Below are 25,116 nucleotides of genomic sequence, written 5' to 3' on the forward strand. Positions count from 1 at the left end.
TCTGCAAGTCCATCAGCATGGTTATGACTTTTGTTTTGAATTCTTTTTCAGGTAGACTGGCTAAATCTATCTCCCCAGATTCCTTCTCAGGGGAAGATGTAGCAGATGCTGAAGCTGTCTGGGTTAGTCTTGTCTGGATCATATTTTTTTGCCTTTTCATGTTGACAGGTGCTATTGACTGTCAGCTGGGAGGGCCAAAATTTTCACTTACTACTGGCCTTTCTTTACTGGGGCAACTGCGACCCCTAGTGGCTTCTGTTGGGTAATTGCGTGTAGAGTGGGTCTTTGTGTCTTGCCTGGCCGGAAGGGAGAAATTTCCCTTTCTGTGGGCGGAATTTGTCTCAGGCTGCTTCTCTGCTTTCGCAGCGCCCGGTGGGGTGATGGATGGGGGGGCTGCTTGACTGTTTGCCTCCGTGAGGGGTCTCAGAGCTGTTGCCCAGGGGGTTAGTGCACCCGGTTTTCCCTGTAATTTCCAGCTGCTGTACTGTGACCTGGGTTGTTTCCGTCAAGCTGTTAAGTCCCTGTCCCTTTAAGACTTTCAAAAAGCCCCCGCTTTTCTTTGTCACAGGGGCATCAGCTTCGGCACCCGCTCAGAGGTCTTACTCCCTGTTCCCCCAGTATCCAGGGTCCCCTGGGCATGTACTGTGTCTGCGCTCTGGCCCGGATGGCTGGGGCTGGGTGTTCGGCAGTCCTGGGCTCCGTCTCCCTCCCGCTCTGCCTATTGTTCTCCCGCCGGGAGCTGGGGGGAGGGGCGCTCGGGTCCCGTAGGGCCGCGGCTTGTATCTTACCCCTTTCACCAGTCGCTGGGTTCTCGCTGGTGTAGCTGCAGTCTGGCCACTGTCCTGCGTCTTCTGGTCTCTCTTTTAGGGCTAGTTGTGTTTGTTGTATTTTCAAAAGTATATATGTTTTTGGGAGGAGATTCCCACTGTCCTACTCACGCCGCCATGTTGGCTCCGCCTCAACCCAAGAAATTGTACTGACAGATATGTTCCAGGTGAATATTATGCACACTCAAATTTAAAAACTACTAAACTACTATATGCTAATGGCTGTCAATCCACTGGGTCTCAAATCCTCTTAAATCTCAAGTATCAAAATCCTTCCATATAATCTTTTCTGATTATTCCAGCTAAACCTTTTTACACATAGTTTTTACATAACTTAAAAAGCATTAATAACAAGCTACCTTATATTGCAATAATAATAAGGTATTATTCATGCCTTATATACCCAACTAGATTATACATCTTTGAAATTCTTTCTTATGCTTTGTAATTCCTTTCCTTTTTCCAACCCACTGGGGACTTGAATAATTGCTATATAGGTATCTGTTGAATGAATGCATTGTTCTCCATTGCGGTAATAGTTTTTCAGATTGTGTCCTAGTCTTAAATACTACAAGAAGAATTAAACTGAAGTGCCGAATAATGATTTGACACAATATATAGCAAATCCTTGAGACATAGGGGAGATAATATCCTGCTCTAAGAAATTAATTTAATGGCAGTCATATTTTACTGTTTTTTTTTTTTTTCCCTCTCTGACCTGTGCTAATGGAAGAAGAGGAAATTCTCAAATCTTACAATGGAAGCCTGTTTCAGAAATTTAAAAGATGATGCAGTATGCAACAAATTTCAATTCAACTCAGCAAATATTTATTTATCCTCCATTATGTGTGAGATAACATGGTAAGCATTCATCCTCTTGAGAAAATTTCTGTTCTGCAGTAGAGTACATCAGCAAGGCTTTTGAAGCCTGTGTGTTTTTCTTTTCTCTGCTTTAAAGTAACTGCAGCAACAAAGCAAAATAAGAATGAAGGCATCACTTCTGCCTAACTTTAATCTGAGAGTGAAGTCTAAATCTTCATGTCCTAAGCAAACTGCCACAGGGAGCTGCTTCATGTTCTGAGTACTTTATATTGCAACTATAAACCATGACCAAAGAAGGGAGAATCCATCTCAACCTCTGGAGTATTCTCTGCCAAGTTGTCTCTTATTTACTGCTTTTTAATGAAATTTTTCATGTGCATCAAAACACCATCTGTCAACAAAGGAAATGTGGCTCTGAGACTAACGCACTTATACCATAGAATCTACATGTGAACATTAATTTTTCTAGATGGGATTACCTCATGGATTTCTTTGTGCTTGAGAATGAGATTTTTTTTTTTTAAAGTAAGTGAACATCCTACTATTAACTCTTCCACAGAATACAGGCTTTCAGAAAGTTCAGCAAATAACTTAAACTGTCCTATTTTTCTTGCAAATATGAGATGAATATTAGCTATTGTGCACCCTAAATCTTCCCTTCTGAAGGCACACAAGGTTTTTTAAGTGGCCATCGAAGTAAAATGGGGTTTTAGGGAAAGGTGTTCAGGGAGGAAAGAAAGAATGCCAATATGTGTTTTTCCACTTGTGAAGACTGATTTAACAGTAAATTCAGTTAGTTATTTCATTGGTTTCCCTTATCTCATTCTCTAAAAATAGCCAAACTAAGTAAATGGCTGTTATTGTGCAGGGGGTTTTTGGTTACAAGGAGGAGGCAACCTGGCTCAAACTGGCCTGCACAAGAAGGAAATTTTCATAATACACACAGGAAGGCAAGAAGTAGGACAAGCTTAAAAGTCGATTGAACAAGACCACTGAACACCCAGTTCTGTCTCTCCTCTCCACAGTCCACAGACTCTGCTTCACCCTAAAGCTCACTCCCTTCATAATTACAGGCTGCCATTGTCAAGTGGGGTTATGAATTTTTTCCCCCCAACTGTGGAATCACAGTGCTTCCCTTAAATCTTATTAGGCCCATTTATAACCCATGTTGATCTCCAGACTAAACAAAAGTTGCTGGAGGGATATCCAAGTTCTGATGGGCTGATCAAGACCCATTCCTGATGTGGGGATGGGGTGGATATCTGACCAAATCAGTCCTGTTAGGGTTTTAGAAGGAGAAAATAGATTTGGAGTAGCAGCCAAAAGCATCCACTATAGTCATCTAATCAGATACCTTATGAAGGACAGCGTCAGAAATCCTTTTCTATGTCCAGGTAAATCATGTCTTTAGAAGTATCAAAAAATTGTACATTTGTAGCATGTACCAGTAGAGAGAATATTTATACAGGACTTTGAAATTATACAAATCCAAACAAAAGGGGAAATAAAGTGTCCTATATCCCCAATCTCAGTTATAGGAATAACAAGACCACCTAAATTCATGTTTCTCAGATGCCAAAAAGCTGCCTGAGAAGAGAGCAAATAATAAGTCCCAAATTAAGACACTGATTACTGGCTAGATTCAAATACCTATGAAAAGGTCAAGAAACAGAAACACCAGCACCAACAAAAAAGGTTAAATAGATCCAGAATAAAATTATGTTTTATTGTTCACAGTGAAATACACTTGGAGAAGCATCTGTTTACAGCTCTAAGTTCTAAAGGATGAGAAAATTTTATCCTGTACAGGGAATAATAGCTACTCTGCATTCAGAGGCTAGAATAAGTCAGGCTTTCCCAGATGGTAGCTCACTGACACTGTGACTCTAAACCCATCACAGGCGGAACTGCTATATCCCTAACACCTTCCACTGTGTTTGGCACATAATGCAATCTTAATAAATGTGGCCAAATGAAATCTCAGAAAATCCTTATGCAAGGATATATCACTGTTTCCATAATTTAATGATTGGGAATTCTTAGCTCTAAATGTTTAAGCAGTTTGGTCAAGTGGTGGAGCCCAGATTGGAATCTAACTTTACTCTTTCCTCCCTATTTGAAGAAGGAAATGGAACAGAGAAGATAAATAAACTTAGAGATAAGAATGAAAAAATAAAGTATCTGAAGTGTAAATGTTCTTAATACCACTACATTTGGTAGGTTCAAAAACAGACAGGCTCCAGATACTTCAGATGATAGAAGTTTGCTGCAAAGAAACACAAGAACGGGCACTATTTCCACACCAGGCCCCTATTGCTTACAGGGTCGTTCACAAAGGGCAGTGTGCCCAGCGTGGGCTGCCTGCTCGAGAACTTTGCCCTCGTGGTAACAAGGCTCTTACCTGTATGTACTGCCACTTCTCCTGATACTGCAGACTAACTGATTTTTTTCTTTATGTCTCAAGTGCAAATTCCCAGAGATGAGGTCTGACTGGATTAGCAGTCAGTCACTGTTCTGTAGAGCGAGCCCAACTGGGCAGGACTCACTTGTCATTCCACTTGATTGTCCACTGACTGCCTGTAAATTAGGTGTCAAATTAGGTGTGTTTCCAAGAGAAGGAGTTACAATATACCAAGCAAAGGACACTTCAAAGGGAAACTACAGACAGGTCATACTTTCTGAAGCTGCCTGGGGTGTCTGCTATAAGATGCTTCCTCTTGGGAAAATGTTATTCATTCTTCCATTAACAGATTAGAATATGAGAGAACATGAAGACCTAGTTGATGCAGTCAGGAACCCTCAAAGTATAAATAATTATTGGATAAATGAAAAAATGCTGAAAATGCAAAAATGTCATAACATCTCATATAACTCTTACTGTGTGTCAGGGAGTTAGTCTAAGCACTTGATTTATATTCATTTAGTCCTCACAATAACCCATGAATTAAGTACCAGTATCCCCAATGTATAGATAGAGGGACTTAGGCACAGAGGTTAAAAATTTTGCACAACATCACATAGCTGGCTTCAGCAACTTGCCTTCAGAGTATGTGTTTTTACCACCCTATTATTTCTTTTAGTAGATGACAGAACTCTGTAGAAAGAGACAGGAGGAAACTTCCAGATGCCACACTTTTGAGGGAAAAACAAAGCTAAAGCAGAAAGGAAAAAACTGCAGCCCTGTGGTTCTGGAAGTCAGGTCTATGGAAAGGGGCCTGCAAGGCTGAGACTGGGATTCTAGTGCCTGTAACAGGCAGAAGTGGGGAGCCAGAAGTGAGTCTACATGAAGGAGGGAGCCTAAAAGTGTGGAGAGAACTAACCCCTCCAGCCAGAGAAATAGAGGGAGGCTTTAGTCTACTAGGAACTTGAGGGTGGGCGATACTTTTGAAAAGTGGATATCCCAGGCTCCTAACTGACATTCCGCATGACATAGGAATTGCAATTAAAACAAAAGCATGGTCCTAGACCCCTCAAGATGGGCTCGAAGCCACTCCAGAGACACCCTCACAACCCAAGACTGCCACAGAATAAACTAAAGTGTATTGAGTTCCTTCTCATGTGCAGTTTAGAGCTTAATGGGAAATACAGACATTAAACAAATAATTACAGTGTGCAATAAGCATTGTGATGGGAAATTTATAGTGTATCAGGAGAATATAGGAACAAAGTGAATTAAATTATCCAGATATCATGGAAGAGCTCTCTGAGGAGCTTATGTTAAGCTGTAATTTTCATGGTGTATAGTATTAGTTCACTAGGGCTATAGTAACAAAGTACTACAGACTTGGTGACTTAAACCTTGGGAATTTATTTTCTCACAGTTTGGGTCCTGGAAATCTGAGACTGTGTTTTCAGCATGGTTGTTTTCTTCTGAGGCCTCTCTCCTTGGCTTGCAGATGGCCACCTTCAATCTGTGTGTCTTCCCCTTGTGCATGTCTGTGCCCAAATTTCCAGCTCTTAAAGATATCAGTCATATTGGATCAGGGCCCACCCTAATGATCTCATTCTAACTTAATTACACCTATAAGGAGAAATCTGGAGCTTCACACCTGTGTCTTTCAAAAGGAGCCTGAGGAAGATCCTCGGGTTGCCCATAAAACAGAGATGTTCTTCCATAGATGTTGCACATCAAGGCATAGCATTAAACATGGCAGCAATCATGCTCAAACAACATAGCCTTAGAACTTCAAAATGAGAAGTTCATTCCTCATTCTGACCAGAGAGATTGTAAAAAAAGCATGGAGATGGTGTTCTCTTCCTGAGTTCTCTTCTCTGGGTGCATACATTCTCATGACACATTTACTAATACTTTTTTTTTTAATACTTTTTAAATTGATTAAACTTATTTAATAATATTCATGTGATGAGATGCTACTGTTTGTTAGGATTGGTACTCAAACTTCTGACCTGAATGGGTGCTAACATCATAGCAACATAACCTCATTTGTCCTGTAAGGCAAAGCAACAAAATGTAAGGATACCATGAGTGAGTACATGTTAATGATTGGATAATCAGTTATCTGGGATAGCCTGCTGCTGCTATGCTACATCCTTAAAGTGTAATTAAGATTGCCTGTTTGTTTTCTATGACTTTATCTACGTTCCCTGAGTTAGAACTAACTGATTTACAGCACATTGTAGGTATATGAGCAGCTGGTTGCCCTCTCATCTCTTTAACCTCAACCCATATTCAGACCGTGGCTCCCCTCATCTTAATCCCAAAGGGTAACCAAGGGGTCTTAAATTGACGTTGCCACCTACTGGGTGAAAAAAGTTGATAAATTACAAAGAAAGCCTCTCTATTCACCCTTGGTAGTTGTGCATAGCTAGCTTTTCCCTCTCAATTCCAGGAGCTACTTCACTTCCTGAAACCTTCCTGTTTGTAGTACTGAATTATGATTCACTGCTCAAACGGTCTAGCTATCAGATCTATGGGAAAGTAAGCTGTCTGTTTGGGAGAACAAATAGGGCATTTGGTTTTATGTGATGAATAAGGAGTTCTTGGTTTTTGATTACTGGTTAGTCTACTAATATAATTTATCAGTTTACAAAAAAAATAAGACATTTCATTGATTTTCTTAAGTAGCTTTCTTTATTCTCTGTCTTTTAATAAGTAATCAAACTAATAAACACATTTCTCAAGTCACACCTGAGAATTTCTGCAAGCTGGGATGGAATGATTTTTTTTGGGATAAAAATGACAAAGCTGGGTTTGAACAATCACCTTCAGAGTTAAATAATCCCAGGAGTAGTCCCCTTTCATTCTCTGCTCACAGAGAAGGAACCAATTGCCAGGTTGAATTATTCATCATTTAAAAAAAAAACCTTCCCATGGCTGTAAAACAGCCACAGATTGCTTTTTTTTACACTCTTGAGGAGTTGATAGGGCCCCAGATGGAGGTGTTTCTCAGCAAGCTGTCAAGCAATCCATCCCTCAAAAACAACCATATCACCCAGCAGAGTTGCCTTTCTCTGCCAAGAATTATATTGGGTCAGGTGGGAAAGGCCAGGATATGATGAATCCAGAAAAACAAAGGTCAGAGAATTATGTACAGAAAGGAAAATGAGAAAAGGTGTAATTATGTTTTAATTCCAAAGGTCATATTTGGTGGTGTTTTCCAGGGATGATGATATTTTCTTTCCTTCTTTCTTTTATTCTGTCCAGAAAAACAGACTTCCTGACACTGATACTGAGAGGTGGTTTTGTGTGATTTTTGAGGAAACCAGAGTTGCAAACCATATTAGGGCAGGATTGCCTACAACATGAGCTTATCAATCAGAAACCAAGGGCTTTTTAAGTCATAGACCTAAAGAAGGTATAAAAGGATCATCTGAAATAACTAAGTTAAAGTGATAGGAAATGAATACACAGCTCAAAGGAACCACTGTCCAACAAATTTGGAAGCCTCCCTTTGTTCTAATGCCCTCCACATTGTACCTTAGCCTTGGAAACTGCTATTCATCTAAGTAAGAAAACCATAAAAAAGTATGCAAATTCAATTCTTATTCCTGTAAACCTTTGAGGCTTGAGAAATCAGTTGTGAATGAGATGCTAGAGTTTTTGTTTTGTGCTTTATATATGTGGTATTAATAACAATCTACTTTAGTGCAGTCATTGTAAAATGCCATAGAGGATTATGAAAAATGTTTATTTCTGTTGTACTTTAGTTTTTCTTACATTTCCTCTGGAAGCCAGTTATGGCCAATGATCTACTTTATGGCAATCCATCAATAAATATAATATCTATGCAAAACACACTGAACAGTTGTGATTATTGTATATTACAGGTGTGCTTCCCAACCTGTCCTCATCATGACATAAATAGAAAATGATAATATCTGGCACACCTGAGGGAGAGGTCACCACAGCAAGAACTCTGGTGGACAGATGACATGTCAATCATCTTAGGCAATTTGGGATCCTCACTGAAAGAACATTATAGAGTGTTCAAATACCATTTCAACTGTGGTAAAAATGTAATGGCTGTAAGAATTAATTTTAAATTTTTATCACTTAAAAAATTTTACAGGCATCAGTCTCTCATGGCACACCTGTAAGCAATTCATGGTCTGTAAGCAATTCTTGCCCCACATGCCAGCTGGGGGACACTGTGTCAGAGAAGCAAGATGCCCCATAGAGATGGTTAATCTTTACTGTTCTCAGTGTGGAGAAAGTCCAAACCAGAAGTGTTCCATAGTATGGATTTCATATGTCTGACTCTCATTGAGAGTTACATTCCTTGTCAGCATTAAGTTTTAAAAAATTGTTTTTTCTTAGTTCTGTCATCAGGAATTTTCTCTCTTGATATCAGCTCTGAGCTATTCATGAAAGTTCTTGTCCTTACTGCCACTATTCCTGTGTTCCTGGCCTTTCAATCTTAAGTGTGGGTTTGTAATTTTCAAAAACTGATGAAAAAACAAATAGTTTTCAGATAGGGGAAAAAGACCAATGCAATCAGAGAGTAACAAGAACGGGATAAAATACCTGCTGGCAAGTCCAGAGTTTTGCTGGTTTTCTTCTTAATTACAGAGGCAGGTTTTTTTTCTAAAGGCAAAAAGATAGAGATGGCTAAGTCTTTATTTTTGAAAGGTAAATACCTCCATTTTTTCCCCTTTCTTATAGTGATAAAGTGATAAGACTTATTCCCAGCACAGAAGAGGAAGTATATGCAATGAAGAAAATATATCACCAACTTAAGGTAACAGTGTCCACTCACTTACCATTATGCTTATGTGTTTACAGAGTTTTGTTGACTTGAGTTGAATAATTGGAATTAACCAGCTAAGAAGAAAATCCTAAGAGACAACCTGAAAGATCTTTTAAAGGATGAAGTTACTCAAAATATTCTGACCCATTATCTATTTACTATTTCATTTATTCATTTTCCATCTCCCCTAATAGAATGTAAGCTTCATGAAAGAGCTTGCCTATTTTTTGTTCATTTTGAGTGTTAAGAAAATTCTAGAAGCTTAGAAAATGTTCTGTGTTTTTGTTTCTTAATAATGAATGAGTGAATTTAGTTTATAATTTTCAAAGCTTCAGTTTTCCTTCTTGAAATCTTCCTGCTGATCATTTAGAAACCTTTCTTCTAATTAAAACTAAGCAGAAGTGAGTTGAGGAAAATAAAAGCTAGAAATTCAAGTTAATTAATTTGCTGTGTTTCAGTGGGTCTGATAAGACAATTTTGTTGGCAAAGGCTGATGGGCTCTGGTGAATTCGATCTTTGGTGAATTTTCTGGATTTTAGAGTTAAGAGAGTCTCTCATCTCCCATCACTGCATATAATCGAGTTTTAGATTTAACTAAAAGTTATGGTGGGAAGTGTGATGATGGACTGCTTTCCATGCCTACCAAGAAAAGAAGCAATCCCGCAAAAATATGTGATGGGCTAGCTCCATCTCAATGGACAGTAAGACAGATTCCCAAGGAGGCCTCATTAATCTTCAGTATGAGATAGAAAAACATGTGTCCTAGGTGACTGAGTACAATCCTGCCTGGAGGAAGTGTTGGGGAGATGAGGGAGGTGGGAGAGACTCAGTGACTTTTGGAAATACTCATTATCATCAGCTCTCTGGTCTTTTATTTTTGGTTTGATTTTTCTCTTTGACATCATCCCTGCAAATACTGAATTTATTTGCAAATGAAGTTTACAACTTTCAGTTTATTGATTTCCTTTCTTCCTCCTCATTCCCAGCGCCTAGAATGCCATGTTCAATTTAAGCTTGGCGTCACATTACAAGGGCCCGGAGTGAGGATGCAGGAGCTTAATCCCCAACTGTTGGGATTTTATCTAATACCAGACAGACTGTGCTCATGGGGCATTTCCCAAACCACCTTTCCTCCTCAAAGGAAGATCTGCCTCTGGACATTGACATTAACCTTCCTCTGATCATGTAAAATCACCAATCCCATTTTAGCCTTTTCAAGTAGCAATATCTGAACACTATCTAAATAGTCCACCAGGGACTCAGAAGTTTCAAAGAAGCAAAGCAAGTTTCAAGTAGAAGTTTCTGTCTCTACTGAAATTGTGTTTTAGATATTCTTTTGGAAAAATGAAACTGCCACTTTATACCTTGGAGTCCAGTATTTCAGGGAACAAATATTCTGAACCGAATATTGGAAAAATGATCTGTCAAAGGAGTTTTTTCTGAGTTTGTGACTAGATTTACATGACAGGACTTACAAAGTTATGAACACAAAATTGCATAATTATATATGCGATGATCACTTACCATTATCAAAAGCAATCAAATGACATCAGTGAGGACTATGATGGTTGCTTACAAACTCTTGTAAATCCTAGTAAGTGGAACTAAAAGACGTAGTGCATAGAAAGGATGGTGGACGTTGTGTACAACACATTGATACTGTGTTTCTTTTTGTACACAGTTAAAGAAAAACATTCCTGCATGAAGTTTTCATTTAGTCCTCAAGGGAAGATAATAAGCTGGGGGAGGAAATGTTTTGGATGTGAAGGAGCTTAGAGGAAAACTGAGAAAAGGGAGGAAAAGGTACTGGCAAGGACGAAGGGAGCAGAGAAAGGCAGACAGTGGCTAAAGTTAGAACGTGGACTGTGCCCCAGCGATGCCGGCCCACAGAGAATTGCACCAGCCCTCTTAGTCGCTACTGCCAGCCAGTGCTAAGTGCTTTCTATAAATTGCCTCATTTTAACAACTGTGAGGTGGGTGCTAGTATTACTGCTATTTTACAGATGAAGAAACTGGAAGACAGAGGAAGTAACTTGCCCCAGGCCACAGCATGGGATTAGCACACACATCTAGGCAGTGCCAAGCCCTCCAGAACCCAGAGGAGGCCTGCCTCTTGCCTCTGTTTACTCTGCTCATCTTCACAATGGAGAGGATTAAGGCCAAGGTTGCTGGGTAGTGGAGCCTAGACTCAAATGTGAGCGTTATCCAGCTCTCAATCACTTATTCCTAGAGTTATAAACACCATCCCCAGATTCAGTGATTTGCAGAAGGATTCTTGCAGCTCAGCCTACAGTCCTACTCACAGTTATGATTTTCATAACAAAGGGATACAAAGCAAGATCAGCAGAGAGAAAAGGCACATGGGTTGAAGTCCAGGAGAAACCAGGAATAGCTTCCCAGAAGTGTCTGCTAGGGGAGTACCCAGAAGGTTCTGAACACCTTCAGCAACAAATGGTGGTAACATGTGAAACAGTTGTGTTATTTCTGCCAGGGAAGCTCATCATAGACTCAGTGCCTTAGTCATGTAGGCCTTGCTTCCTAACACATACCAAAATTCCAGACTCACAGAAGGAAAGCAGTAGTTCAGCATGAACTATATTGTTTGCACAAACAGTTTAGACACAGTGAACCACTCTTCTTGGTTAAGGTGATGATAACACTCCCAACATCTAAATTCCCTGATGCCAGCTAGAAGCAATCTTGCAAGCAGGCCTTTTTAGGGATAGCAGTCTCTGGCCTGCTATGTTGACTTTTTCTGCACATGTATTCATTTCCTTTTACTAAAGACATCATTTCATTGGGTTGTAGTTTGAGGCATTGAACTTAAATAAATTTTCTACCTAAAAGCATCATGTTAACTTGATGTCACTTTAAATTCAAATGATTTCATCAAGTGATGCACTTTTACTACTGAAAGCAGCAATTCTGGCCAGGCAGAAAAAGCAGCCTGTCGAGAGAAAGACTATGACTGTTTGTCATCTTATGCCCTGGAGTTGATGGAACAGAATTAGGCCATTGTTAAGAGCTCCTTTGTGTGCATCGCCTCCAAGGGGAAGGGGAGAGGGGGTTGCCACGAAGATTTCAGTTGCCTTTCTCTAAAGCATGGTGTGGTAGGCATGATTCTAAGTTGGCCCCCAGATTTCTGAGCCCTGTTGTACATGAGCTGCATAGCCCATCCTCTGAGTGTGGGCAGGGACTGTGAATGTGACAGGATAGTCATTCCCTTGATAGATTACAGAAGGGAGAAAGGAAATTATGTGGCAGAAGGGAGATTGCTCGGGGTACCCTGATCTAACCAGGTGAGGCCTTTAAAAGCAGAATGATTTCTCTAGCTGTTCACAGAAGAAGAAGCCAGGGAGCCTCCCCTACCTGTCTCCAAGAAGAATCAAACTGCTGCATTGTGAACTGTCCATGGGAGGCATGTGGTAAGGAGTGCTAGTGGCCCTTAGGAGGTGAGAGCCATCCCCAGCTGATAGGCAACAAGGAAGTGGAGATGTCAGTTCTGTAACCACAAAGAACTGATTCTGCCACAACCGTGTGAGTTTGGAAGATGACCCTGAGGTTCAGATGAAATTATAGCCCAGCCAGCACCTTGATTTTAGCCCAGTGAGACCCTAAAGAGGAAGTCTGCCAGCTGTGCCTGAACTTCTGCCATACAGAGCTGTTGGATGATAAACGGATGCAGAGTTTGTGGTAATTTGCTCTGCAGCAATAGAAAAGCAATAGAAACGGAATAGAAATAGAAAAGCAATAGAAAAATACACAGTAAGATAACCCTACATCTTGGCCTTTGATGGCTCTTTGTTTAATAGTATATATGGGTGTGTTAAGTTTATTTTTCTGATTTCACCATCGATAACCAAGCATTTTTGGAAAAGTGAAAAGTGACTGGACTACATGCTTAATCTGTTAATTCACAATCTCATCTAAAACATGAACATATGTAAAATGTGTGTGTAATGTTGAATGGAATCTGAGAAGTCACAGTCAAAAGCATAGCTAATTAGAACAGAGCTGGTTACTTTCCTAATTAAATTTTACGGTTTTGTTGAAGAATTAAAACAAGAAAGTTAAACAAAAAACCATGCCTCCAGAGAACTGGATTGAGAAAGCACCAACCAATTAAACTGTTAATTAAGAGCATAGCCATGATTTAAATAAAGTTATGATGGAAAGGGGACAGTTGCAGGTGAATAAAATTAGAGTCTGCATACTATGTTCTGCCTACATTTCTTCACAAATTCTTTGTGCACTGAAGGAATAGAAATAGCTTTATATAAGATCACAAAGTTTCTATTACAGAACTGACACATCCTGTTGAAAGAAAAATTAGTGATTCTGTTTCCAGTTTTCTCATCAGAGAGCCATATAATGAAAAACTGTCCTGTACCTGAAAGTTTGTCCTGTTTCAAACTAAAACAGAGCCTCAAAAATATTAGTTGGCTCATCAGGTGTCATTGAGTGACATGTCAAGTGTCATAAAATTCCATGGGGAAAAATTGCACTTTGATGAGGAAGGCTTCATCCCTTTTCTTCTGCTTGTGTGTGAATTTCAAGGCTGCTGTTGCAGGTGTGACTCTCAGCATTGTGCTGTGGTTGACTTTTTTCTAATCCTCATTGGTGCACTTCCACGTCATAAACCTGGACCTACAGGAGCTACAGAACACCTGTGGTCATAGGGACTCATAAGCTCAAACATCCATCTTGACATTTTAATTTATTAAAAAAACTTGTGAGGAAGAAGATAGGTGATAGAATTCATGCTGTGGGAGGTGTTTCCAGTTTCATTAGAAACTGATTGTGTCATTATAGGATCTCTTAATCTTTGTGGTGGTAGGCAGAATTCTAAGTGACCCTCAAGATTCTTGGCCCTGACATATACACACCTTCTCCCAGGTATTCCCTCAGAAAAAATCTAGGTACTGCTGTAAAAGGATTTTGCAGATGTAAATAGGGTCCCAAATCAGTTGACCTTAAAATAAGGAGAGCATCCAGGTGGGCCTGACCTAATCAGGTGAGCCCTTTAAATGCAGAGTGTGCTCCCTAGCTGGTTGTAATGAAGAAATCAAAGAGATGCATTCCTGCTGGCCTGGAGAAAATCAAATATCCATTCTGAAAACTGCCATGGAGCAAGAAATTGCAGAAGGCCTCTACATGCTAAAAGCTATACCCCATCGACTAGAAGGAAAATAGGGACCTCAGTCCTACAACCACAAGGAAATGAGTTTTACCAGAAACCAGTGAGAATGTAGGAATATCCTGAATCCCAGATGAGACCACAGCCTGAGCAGACACCTCAAACCACTTCCGACCTATAAAGTGACAAAATAATAAAATTGAGCTGCTGGATTTGTGGTAATTTAGCAATAAAAATATAATACACTGGCCTTAAATAGCCAGTGATGTGGTGAGCTAGCTGAAGAGACACAGAGCCTTATGAATAATATTGAAAGTTAAAAGTGAGGAAGAAACCAAAACTTCAATCCACCAATATGTTTGGGCCAGGAAATAGCATTTCCATTTTTTTGTTAAAGACTTTATAAAGTAATGAAACAATATTACTTTCGCTTTCTCTGGCATGGGTTTTCAAAGAGGAGGAGAAAGCTTTTTATAATCCAGGCAGATTTCTAATCGCAGTTATGGATTAAATTTCAGGAATACAAATTTCAGACATGGCATGCAGTTTTCTCCCTTTGTGTAGCTATTGGTGATTAGTAAACCCAATAACAAAAACACATTAAAAGACACAATACAATATGTGGAAAAAACAGGAATGCATTAGAAGCATTCTGTCAAAAATAAAAGCCCTCTATAGTATTATGATTACCCCAGTGATCCTTTAACTAGGTTGACAACGTGACGTTGGGTGAATACCACAGTATTTTAAGTTGACCATGTTTCCTTTCTGTTTGTATGACTTTCTTTACAGTTTTGGTGTTTAAACCTGTTTTGAGACAAGTTTTGAAACTTTAAAAGTACTTGCTCTCACTGGATAATAGTACCTGCCATTCCTAAAGTACTGGTACTAGGACAGTTTGGGAGTTCAGGACCAGCACAGCCTCCCAGAGAAGATCTCAACTGGGCCCATTCATGCATATGCCATCACCTGTCATCGCTTCACTCCCATGTCTAGTGGTTGGCAGGCTGTGGGCTAGGATGACAGGACAGTTGGACCACACATCTTTTATAGTGTATCTGGCTAGACTGGGTTTCAAATGTAAGACAGCTTTTTCCACAAGCTCCTTGAACCGAAGCTTGGAATCAGATAACTTCACTTTTGCTACATTCCACCAGCCAGAGGAAGTCAGAGGGCCAGTCCAGTTTCAAAGAGTGGGAAAACAGACTCCAATTCTTGATGAAATGATTGTGAGTCGTGAAAACTGACCTGAGAAAAATCTGTGGTTATTTTTATAATCCACCCCACCCCCAACCCACATAGCTAATCCAGTCATCACCAGTTCCAAGGTGGAAGATGTTAGCTACCTAATTTCTCTGCATTCTCACCGCCACTACCTTAGTTCTGGCTCTGATTATCTTTAGCCTGAATTTCATCACTTTCCCAAATTGCCTCTCTGTCACCTCACATATGACTCCCATTTGTTCTCCATATTGCAGACAAGGTGATCTTTCTGCAATGCAACACTGACCATGTCATATTTCTACTTAAAATCTTTAAGTGTGTCTCATTTTCCACAGCAGTAATTCCCAGGCCAGACAGCACACTGAATCACCTGGGAAGATGACATCTGGACCCACTGCCAGAGATTCTGACATAATTGCTTGAGTGAATCTGGTTATTAGTATCCCCTGTGCCTGGCAGTAGTAGGCGCTCAACAAATCTTGAATGAACGGACAAATGGAATTCATTCATCCATCCACTTGCCTGTAATTATAATACAAACAGCTCTAACTTGGATTCTAATCAAGAACATATGTATAACTAAATAAATTTTCAACTAGATTAAAAAAAGAAAGCTCAGGTAGAAATAAGAATGATTGTAGAATGATGGGTTAAGGGAGTATCACGGAATAGGCAGTGGTGTGATAGGGGAAATTATCCAGCTCTTCAATTACTAAGAAAGTTTTCTGGAGACATTAGGATTTTTGTAAGAGTTGATGATAAGTTTCTTTAAAGAACCAGCTCCAAGATCTGCAATTTTCCATTACAGCTTCACGTAATTTTGAGATTTTTTTCTTCAGGTGTTTGTTAACTCACTGAATACAATAATGCTAATTAGCAGAAATATTTAATTCAAAAATCAGAGTTCAGGTGTTCTGCCTAAGTCAATTTGTTGTTTTGTATAATCAAAAATGGATGTCTTTAAGCCTCTGACATAATTGATTAACAACCCCATTCCTTTTTTATAACCTAAAAACAGCTATTAAGGATGCCTATATCATACTTCTCGGTTCCCTAAAAAAAAAAATTCAGAGCAGCTTCTGCATATTCATCAGCTACAACCACAAAGACTTTGCTTGATTAAAGAAGTTTTCTGTTTTCTACCACTTTGGTTTTCTAGCTGTATAAATGTGGAGTGATTAAAATTCCCATGATCCCACAAATATATTTTTTAGATCTTTTCCTGATAATTGCATTTGCTTTGAGGCTATCTGATCATAAGTGTTCTATTCTCACATTTCAGCCACATTTTGAAAATGGACTATGATCTGCGCTAACAATCAGCATCATATTCTTGAGAAAGAAGAAAAGAGAAAGTACACAGCATGGAACATAATCTAGCGGAGGAAAAAATTGGCCCAGTGTAGAGACTGGTGATCTTTAAGAGGCTGCATCACAAGTCTTGATTGTTCACTTCCTTACAGAGAATGTTGGGAGCATGCACAGGTGGTGCCCTTTGTTAAGGGAGGGGGACGAGCCTTTTGGTGACAGTATAATGGATGATACGCTGAGGCAGCAAGCCGTGGGTGCTCAGGCAAGAAGGGAGTAGACAAGGATAAGCAGTGGAAGGGCAGGGTATATTCTGCACTCATTCAACAGTCTGGTGTTTACTGAACCAATTGTTTTGAGAAGCAAGATCAGTCAAGTTTCAGTTAGAAGACTGAAACCACACGAATAGTTTGAACAGGAAAATTTTAATGTAAAGTAGTATTAGCTGTTAAATGGCAACTAACTGCTAAAGGCATAACAGAGGAAATACAGTGCAGAGAGTAGCTATTACCCCTAGAGATGAGGAAGAGTACACAAGAAAGAGACCAAGAACTTGACAGAGTCTCTTCCTACCCCAACCAAACCCCCTGAGATTCAGGCCTCCTCCTGGTCAGTGGCCCTCTGAATGGGAGAGAAATTTGCTGGGGTGCCAGCATACCAGAGCTGGTAGTGGAAGCTGTTTGCCATGGTGACAGAAAAACTTGGCAGAGAGGAAGTGCAACTGGGACTCCCACACCCACCAAAAGCCCTGCCACAGGAGGGGAGAAAGCTCACTGGGAACAGAAGAAGAAGTCCCTTCACCCGTTGTGCCCTGTGTCCCTATAAAGCCCTCTTGACAATGCCTAGCTATCAGAGGAGAAATGTTCACAGAGTCCAGCTTCAGTATCACAAGGCAGGATAGAAAGAGGGTGGATTTGGATTTGAGAAGAAATATGTTAGTAACTGACAATCACCTTTGCTGGCCCCAAGGATATGGTGATCAACAAGATTAAGGTCCTTGTTCTCTTTTACCCTCCCATCTGAAGAGAAATAAAGAGAAGTGAAAAAGCCGAGGCAAGGGGTAAGTACTGAGAGAGAACATATGTTACCTCTGCCCACCAGAAAAGGAGAGGGAAAGGATTTGACAGTCATTAAGTACACTTACTATGTGATGAGTACCAAATACCTCATGCAATCTCCACAATTTAAGCAGACATTGGAATTTTGTTATCCAATTTCATAGATGAAAAAAATTGAACCATTCTGTTTTCCATTCCACGGAAGATGTTTCTGATTTAAGGAGTTCATTTTGAACATGCTATAAAGAGAAGTTTCACCTGAAATCTTTATCAGGTTTTAAAAAACTTTTGCTGAGATTATTTGGTGGCCAGCTGAGGGAAAGAAGGGACACAGAGAAACGCAGATGTGCTGAGAGGGGAGTCGGGCGGGGGGAGCCAGGAGCCTGCCTCAGGCAAACAGGGCTCTGCCTCTGCTCTGTCCGAAGTGGCTTGGGCCTGGGCTGTCAGTCATCCCTTCTGCCGCCGTCAGCAGCCTGTCTTCCTTTTTCATTTCTTGATGAATAACATGCTTAAACCATATAAGCATATCTTAGTGTATTTAAGTAACAATAAACATTAAAAATGATTTTTCTAATATGTATTTGCGAATAATGGAGGAAGTGCTGAGAGATTGGAGGAGAAATAATAGGAATGAGTAGGATATTTCTATTTTAACCAATCTAAGGTCGACTCTACATATCACAGATTGTACTGTTTGTCATGTATTTTTGAAAACATCAGGGAAAACAACTTTCAGATTGTAAGGACGATGCAATGTTGATTTTGGAATAACGTTATTTCTTAGGGTCACCTGATTTCTTTCAGATGCGTAAGAGCCCTTGTGGATAAAAAAGATCCATTGATCAAGATTGGTCAATATCAATGACATATACTAAAGGGTGATTTTCATAGGACTTAGGATATTGACTAGAATAATTTATTCCTTAATTGTACAAATAAGATTTATATCATACAATGATAAGTGGATTCAGTCTAGAATGAGAAATATAAGAACAGGAGCCATAAAAGTCAACTCTGATGAGTAATATTTAGCCTCTTCTTCATCAGACATATGAATAATGGTCTCTAGAGAATGTCTATGAAGCCAGAGGGTAGATAAGAATGGATAAGAAGGTAGCAGTTTTTTGACAGGGTGATAATCAGAATTACAGGTGATTTTAATAAAACAGAAGTTCCAGAAACACAGAAATTAAAGTTACAGACAAATGCAGAGTAAGCTTGCAAGTTTTAGACTATAAGTCACACAGAAAGGAAAAATCAAAGATCATAGTGAAGTAGTGAGCTTATCATGAATAAACAGTATAATTACATATCAATAAGTTGGTGTGCCTGTTAGGATGTAAGAACTGTGGGCCTTCAGAGATTTCTGGAGTGAACTTTGTACAGAAGACTGTTATGCAACAAAATTCTCCTCTTCTTCCTGGTTACTATATTTCCTACATCTCTTGCCATTAGTTAGGTATATGGTCATACAGCTGGGCATAGCCAGTGCAACGGACACAAAAGTGATGTGGACAATTTCTGGACCAAGACTTAATAAAAAAGGAAGTTTTCCCTCCACTCCTTCTTTCCTTTTCTGCTGCCTGGATGACAGTAAAGCAGGGCCCAAGAGGATGCAAGAGTCATGACATGGAAAACGTCTGGATCTCTGAATCACCACATAGAGGGAAGCTGCCAACCCTCAAGAAATACCCAGGTTTCTCTGCTACATGACCAAGGAAAAAACTTCTCTTGTATTTGAGTCATTATATTTGAGCATTACAGGGGGAGAAATAATATTCTCTTTACCTTTCTGAGTTCTTAACTGAGAGCACTGCAATTAAAAAACCGGTTAGCAAAAGAAAAAGAGAAGTTTATTAACAGGTATACCTTATGTATACATGGGAGATACGCAGGGACAAGTAAGTTATCCCCAAGGTGGCATAGAATTCAGACTTAAATATCATCTTAACAGAGAAAGGGAAGAGGGGATGTTGGCCTCTTAGGGAAGAGTAAATGAGTTTGAGGGAAGATGGGTAGACCTCTAGAAGAAGAGACGGGAGGTGTGAGTGTTTATGACAAAGTTTGTCTGAATTCCTGGGCTCTTCTTCTCTGGTTGATGAAACTCCTGAAGAGAGGGATTTCTGACAACTGTGTTCCTTTTAGAGGATGTATTTTTAGGCAGATAAGGGGAGAAAAAAGAAAGCCAATCCCTGCATTTGGTGTTTTTCAAGTGACTACAGCTCAAAGTAATATACAAAGAAGCATATTTTGAGGTGGCATGTCCTGAACTCCTACAGTCATATTATGGGGTGGCATATTCTGCAACCCTTCAGTATCATCACAACTAATACTGAAGATAGTACATTAGAAAGTTACCTTAACAAGAACAAAAATGTATGGCATTAGCTTAGCAGTTGGCAAGTAGGTGGAAGGAACACAGATATCACAATCTGGAAGAAAAAGATCAGTGTTATGTAACAACAAAACATTTAGCATTTGGTAAAACTACCAGCTGAACTTGGAAGGCAAAGAAAGTGCCTGTTGATCCTACAGCTCTGAGGATAATAGTTGCAATTACCTAGAGTATTAGCACATGTTGGTTCTTCTGTTTATAGAGAGGAATTGCAAGAAAGAGCTGAGTTCAGGCAGGAACTGACCAGTTTCCAAGCAGAAATGACAAGGAACTGTAAGTATGAAAAATCAGGAAGATCTGACTGCTTCTAGATCCTAAACACAAGAAGATGAGACTGAAAAAGGTTTTGAGCAAAAAAGGTCCATTTTGATCTTTCAGGTTTGCAAAATGACTCAGATTAAGGGAATTACTTCTCTACCTTTCTACTCCAATGTACTGTTTCAAATGCCCTCAAAGTGGCTTTCTTACCTTGGAGAAAAGGGGCACTGCATAAGGGTCAGAAAGCCAAAAATTATAATAAACAAATTTGAGAACTACCTCTAGGAGATGGCCCAAAATATCACAGATCTGAGCACAAACAAACAAAACTTTTGCTATGTAAAATCTCACACAGCTATCAGGACCCAAAACTTAAACCAGAAGCTGGCCGCACACCTTCCCACCTCCAAGGATTGTGTACTCACCAACATCCACACTAAATGTGGCTGTGAAGACTAATGGGCAAGTGGAACCTTCTACAGAGTGCTAGAGAAAACTGTGATGGGGTAACTGAGGGGCTCCACCCAGCCCTTCCTCCACTGCTCCAGAGCAGGGAGCCTTTACCATGCCAGCAGCTGGATGCCATCCTTAACTGGCCAGTGAGCGCTCACACTCCCTGCTCTTCCCTGTTGTGGATATCCTGTCTCCACTCACCACTGCACGCAGGCAAGGGTAGGTGCAGGGAGATAATACCCTGCCTTTCAGTCTGTACATCTCAGAGCATGAGAAGCCACATTCAGACCTACTGGAGAAAAATGTGCTAACTGAAGGGGATTTGGGGTGGTTCCCTCAAGCGGCAAAATCTCACCAAAAATCTAATTCTTCTGGGCCCATATGTCTCAGCCTCCCTTACACGTAGGAGTGAACAGGTGGGTGAGTTCCAGGAGGTGGAGAGAAAGAAGAAATGGTGAATGCTTCGTAACCATACTCACTTTCCCTATCCACTGGTGTTTGATGACTGCGTCGGGGCCTCAGTGTGGGGTGGAGTCCCAAGAGGAAAGGAGCCTGGCCCCTAAATCACCACATGACAGAAAGCCACCCACCAGCAAGGAGCAACTGCCTCAGAAAGGGCAAACTAGAGTTTGAGTCAGTTTACATCCTGGGTCTATTTGTTGCCATAGCTGGTGTTTCTCTAACAGAAAAAGTACCTTTAAAACTGACCCTGTCTCTGAGACTCTTAGCCATAAACTCTGTGGATTCACTGAATATCATGAGTTTAAATTCTACAAAAACTAGCATAGCCTGAGAATTTAGGAACATCTCCATTCAAGAGATCTGAATCAAATATCCTATGCTGCTGGCATTGTGTGAATCACAGTGCTGTAGGCATACAGCAGTGAATAGAAACTGGACCTTCAGACCAGGAGCTCAGAGATATTCATTAGGTCATCCAGAGCAAAGAGAACTTGGTAGAACCTCTACAGATTTATTCCAAATGTATTGTTTACACACATTCAACAACCTAGCCAAACTTGCTTATCCACAGTTCCCCAAATGTGTCGTCTATGTTCCAATCTCTGAGACTTGTTGATGCAGATGTGTAGATGTGTTGCAAAAGGTTTGTTAAGTGACTACGGTGTGCCAGGCACTGTTCTAGATGCTGAGGGCTATGGCAATAAAGAAAACCATTGATGATCCCTGTTCTCATGAAAGTTACATGTCAGTGAAGGGAGATTGGCAATAAATACATAAATAGCATATTGAATGGTCATAGTTCTAGGGGAAAAGTAAAGCAGGGAAGAAGGTTGAGAGGCATGGAGTGTAATTTTAAATAGAGTGGTCAGGGAAGACATTCATGAAAAGTGTTATTTGAGTAAAAGTTTGAGGGAGGTGAGGGTGAGTTGTTATTCCCACATCTTTGAGAACACCCAGCCCTTTCTCATCTACCTGTTGAAAGGGCCAGTCTCAGAAGCTAACTCATCAGAATCTTTGGCCAAATGCCACAACGAGACGCACTCATTCTCCTTGAGCCCTTTAGCAATTTTGTTATTCTCTTGTGCAATCTGTTCTCAGATTCCAGTTTTCTTACTCAAAAACATGTTCTCTTCCACTCATGAGTTTTGAGGAACAACTTAACTAATTTGATTAGGATAACCTTAACCCCACACAACCTCCAACATCACCCAAAATTTTTTGATATAAAAAATTCGACATTTTCTCAACATCTTTTTACCCTTTCCAAACAAATTGCCTCTCACACACCTCTTCCACAGAGAAGTTCTGCCTTTCATGCCTCATATGCAAAGGATACACTTTTTAAACATATTGTACATTTTTAAAATTCAGAAGATGAAAACTGTTAATGACACCCATAGACTGAGCGTGAGTCAAGGGGAGAGGATGGTTTGAAGGAAAAAGTCAAGCCAAGCCAAATACTTACAGAACTTAGGTTCAATTTAATCTGGGGTTAGCAGAGAGGCTTTAGAAGTAACAGTGCTTATTGATTCAAGTACCTTGGTTATTCTCAAAAGAAAGGTGGAATGGAAAAATCTGATTCACCTGGGAGACTTTTTCAGACTATCTTGCTGAATATGCATCACCACAACCCTATGTTATCTGTAATGAAAAACTTGCAAATACTGATTACGAATCTGAATTTCCCAATACTCATCAAAGAATCTATAGTTGTTTAATATTTACCAACAAAAATTCATGGATATGCTTTAGGGATGGTCAGTTTCATTTAGTGTCCATCTTAAATTTCTAGATCCTTTCTTTCTTTGGTAACATTCCTCATTCCTTTGGAAAAACCATTTTCCTGAAAGAAGTATAATAAAGTGCAGAACTCTTTCATGGATAAATGTGTTTGTAATTTAATGAGAAGTTAAATGGATTTCTACATTTTTCTCCTTAAATAATTTTTAAAAAGGAATTGATAAAATTAAAACAGTTTGGGAGACAAACCCTGTACCCATTTCCACTTGGGAGGTAGAGTATGTGTGTGTAATTGCAAGTTCAAAGTGACCCTCTGTACTAACTTGGATACACTTGAAACACTTCAAGAATGCAATTCTTATATAGAAGGATAATTCATAGAAGTGCAATGATTCTTAGAACTAAGAGCATTTTGCTTAAGAATATAATACACATAAACCAGACCAAACCTCAAAAATAGGAACTTACCTCTTTCCAGTAAGGCCACCCAAAGATCAGTTTTTTGTCATACTTAGTTTCTTAATTGTATGGCTTCTCTTTTTTTTTTCAAGGAACATATACAAGGCACAGGTGTTTTTTTTTTTTTTTGAAGTATTGCTGATGTACAATCTTATATTGGTTTCAAGTATATGGCACAGTGGTTCAACAATTACCCATATTATTAAATTCTCACCTCCACTAGTGCAGTTACTGTTAATGTAAGAAGATGTTACAAAATCATTGACTATAATCTCTGTACTTTACTGTCATCCCCCTGACCAACTTATATTATGATTGAGAATTTTTATGCCTTTTTATACCACTAATATTCCCCTCCTCCCTAACCTCTCCCCCATGGTAACAACCACTCACTTAATTTCTATGAATCTACTGCTCTTTTATTCATTTTGTTTTGTTTCTATATTCCATAAATAAGTGAAATAATATGGTATTTGTCTTTCTCCACCTGGCTTATTTTACTTAGTGTAAGTAAGGACCACCCTCTAGGTAGTCCATCCATGTTGTTGAAAATGACAGGAAATTTTTTATGACTGAATATATTCCATTGTGTATATGTACCACATCTTCTTTATCCATTCATCTATTGATGGACACTCAGGTTGCTTCCAAAACTTGGCTATTGTAAAAAAATGAAGCAATAAACACAGGGTGTATATATCTTTTCAAATCAGGGATTTGTTTTCTTCAGCTAAATTCCTAGAAATGAAATTATTGGGTCCTTTGGTATTTCTATTTTTAATTTTTTGAGGAACCTTCATACTGCTTTCCACAGTGGCTGCACCAGTTTACATTCCCACTAACAGTGTAGGAGGGTTCCCTTTTCTCCACATCATCACCAACACATTATTTCTCAAAGCACAGGATTTTAAAAATCTTATATAACACTTCCCTATCAAGGCGTTCCAAACTCCTTATAAGATGTCAGCTCCTTTAGTTCTCAAATCTCCCAAGCAGGTAAAGAAATGAAAAGTGGTCTTTGTGATGGGCTTTATCTCATTTTCTGCTATGGAACATGAGTTACAGTTACTTTTGAAGGTGAAATGGAGCTGTAATTTCTTTTCTTTTTTTTCTATCATTTACATTGCTTTATTAATGTGTTTTTAAATTGTTATCATTGATATACAATTTTATTAAGGTTTCACATGAGAAACATTGTGGTTATTGCATTCACCCATATTATCAAGTCCCCCCCACACCCCATTGTAGTCACTGTCCATCAGCATAGTAAGATGCAATAGAGTCATTACTTGTCTCCTCTGTGATGCCCCCACAACAACATATGTGCCAATCATAATACCCCTTAATCCCCTTCTCCCTCCCTCCCCATCTGCCCTCCCCTACCCCTCCCCTTTGTTAACCACAAGTCCCTTCTTGGAGTTTGTGAATCTGCTGCTGTTTTGTTCCTTCAGTTTTGCTTCATTGTTATACTCCACAAATGAGAGAAATCATTTGGTACTTGTGTTTCTCCCCCTGGCTTATTTCACTGAGCATAATACCCTCTAGCTCCATCCATGTTGCTGCAAATGGTAGGATTTGTTTTCTTCTTATGGCTGAATAGTATTCCATTGTGTATATGTACCACATCTTCATTATCTATTCATCTACTGATGAACACTTAGGTTGCTGCCATATCTTGGCTATTGTAAATAGTGCTGTGATAAACATAGGGGTGCAAATGTATTTTGGAATCTGAGATCTTGTTTTCTTTGGGTAAATTCTTAGG

General features: G+C 39.6%; 1 protein-coding gene across 2 annotated transcripts in view; it reads left to right on the forward strand.

Annotated features, from left to right (window-relative positions):
* The window catches only part of CPA6 (carboxypeptidase A6), a 288,596-nt gene that overhangs the window by 98,313 nt on the left and 165,167 nt on the right, over window positions 1-25,116 (forward strand). For both annotated transcript variants that reach the window (XM_036886322.2, XM_057498017.1), the window contains one exon: window positions 8,773-8,848. In XM_036886322.2, coding sequence (XP_036742217.2) covers window positions 8,773-8,848 — 76 coding nt within the window. The remainder of the gene's footprint in view (window positions 1-8,772; window positions 8,849-25,116) is intronic.

Source organism: Manis pentadactyla, chromosome 3, assembly GCF_030020395.1.
Source record: "Manis pentadactyla isolate mManPen7 chromosome 3, mManPen7.hap1, whole genome shotgun sequence".
Lineage (NCBI taxonomy): Eukaryota > Metazoa > Chordata > Mammalia > Pholidota > Manidae > Manis > Manis pentadactyla.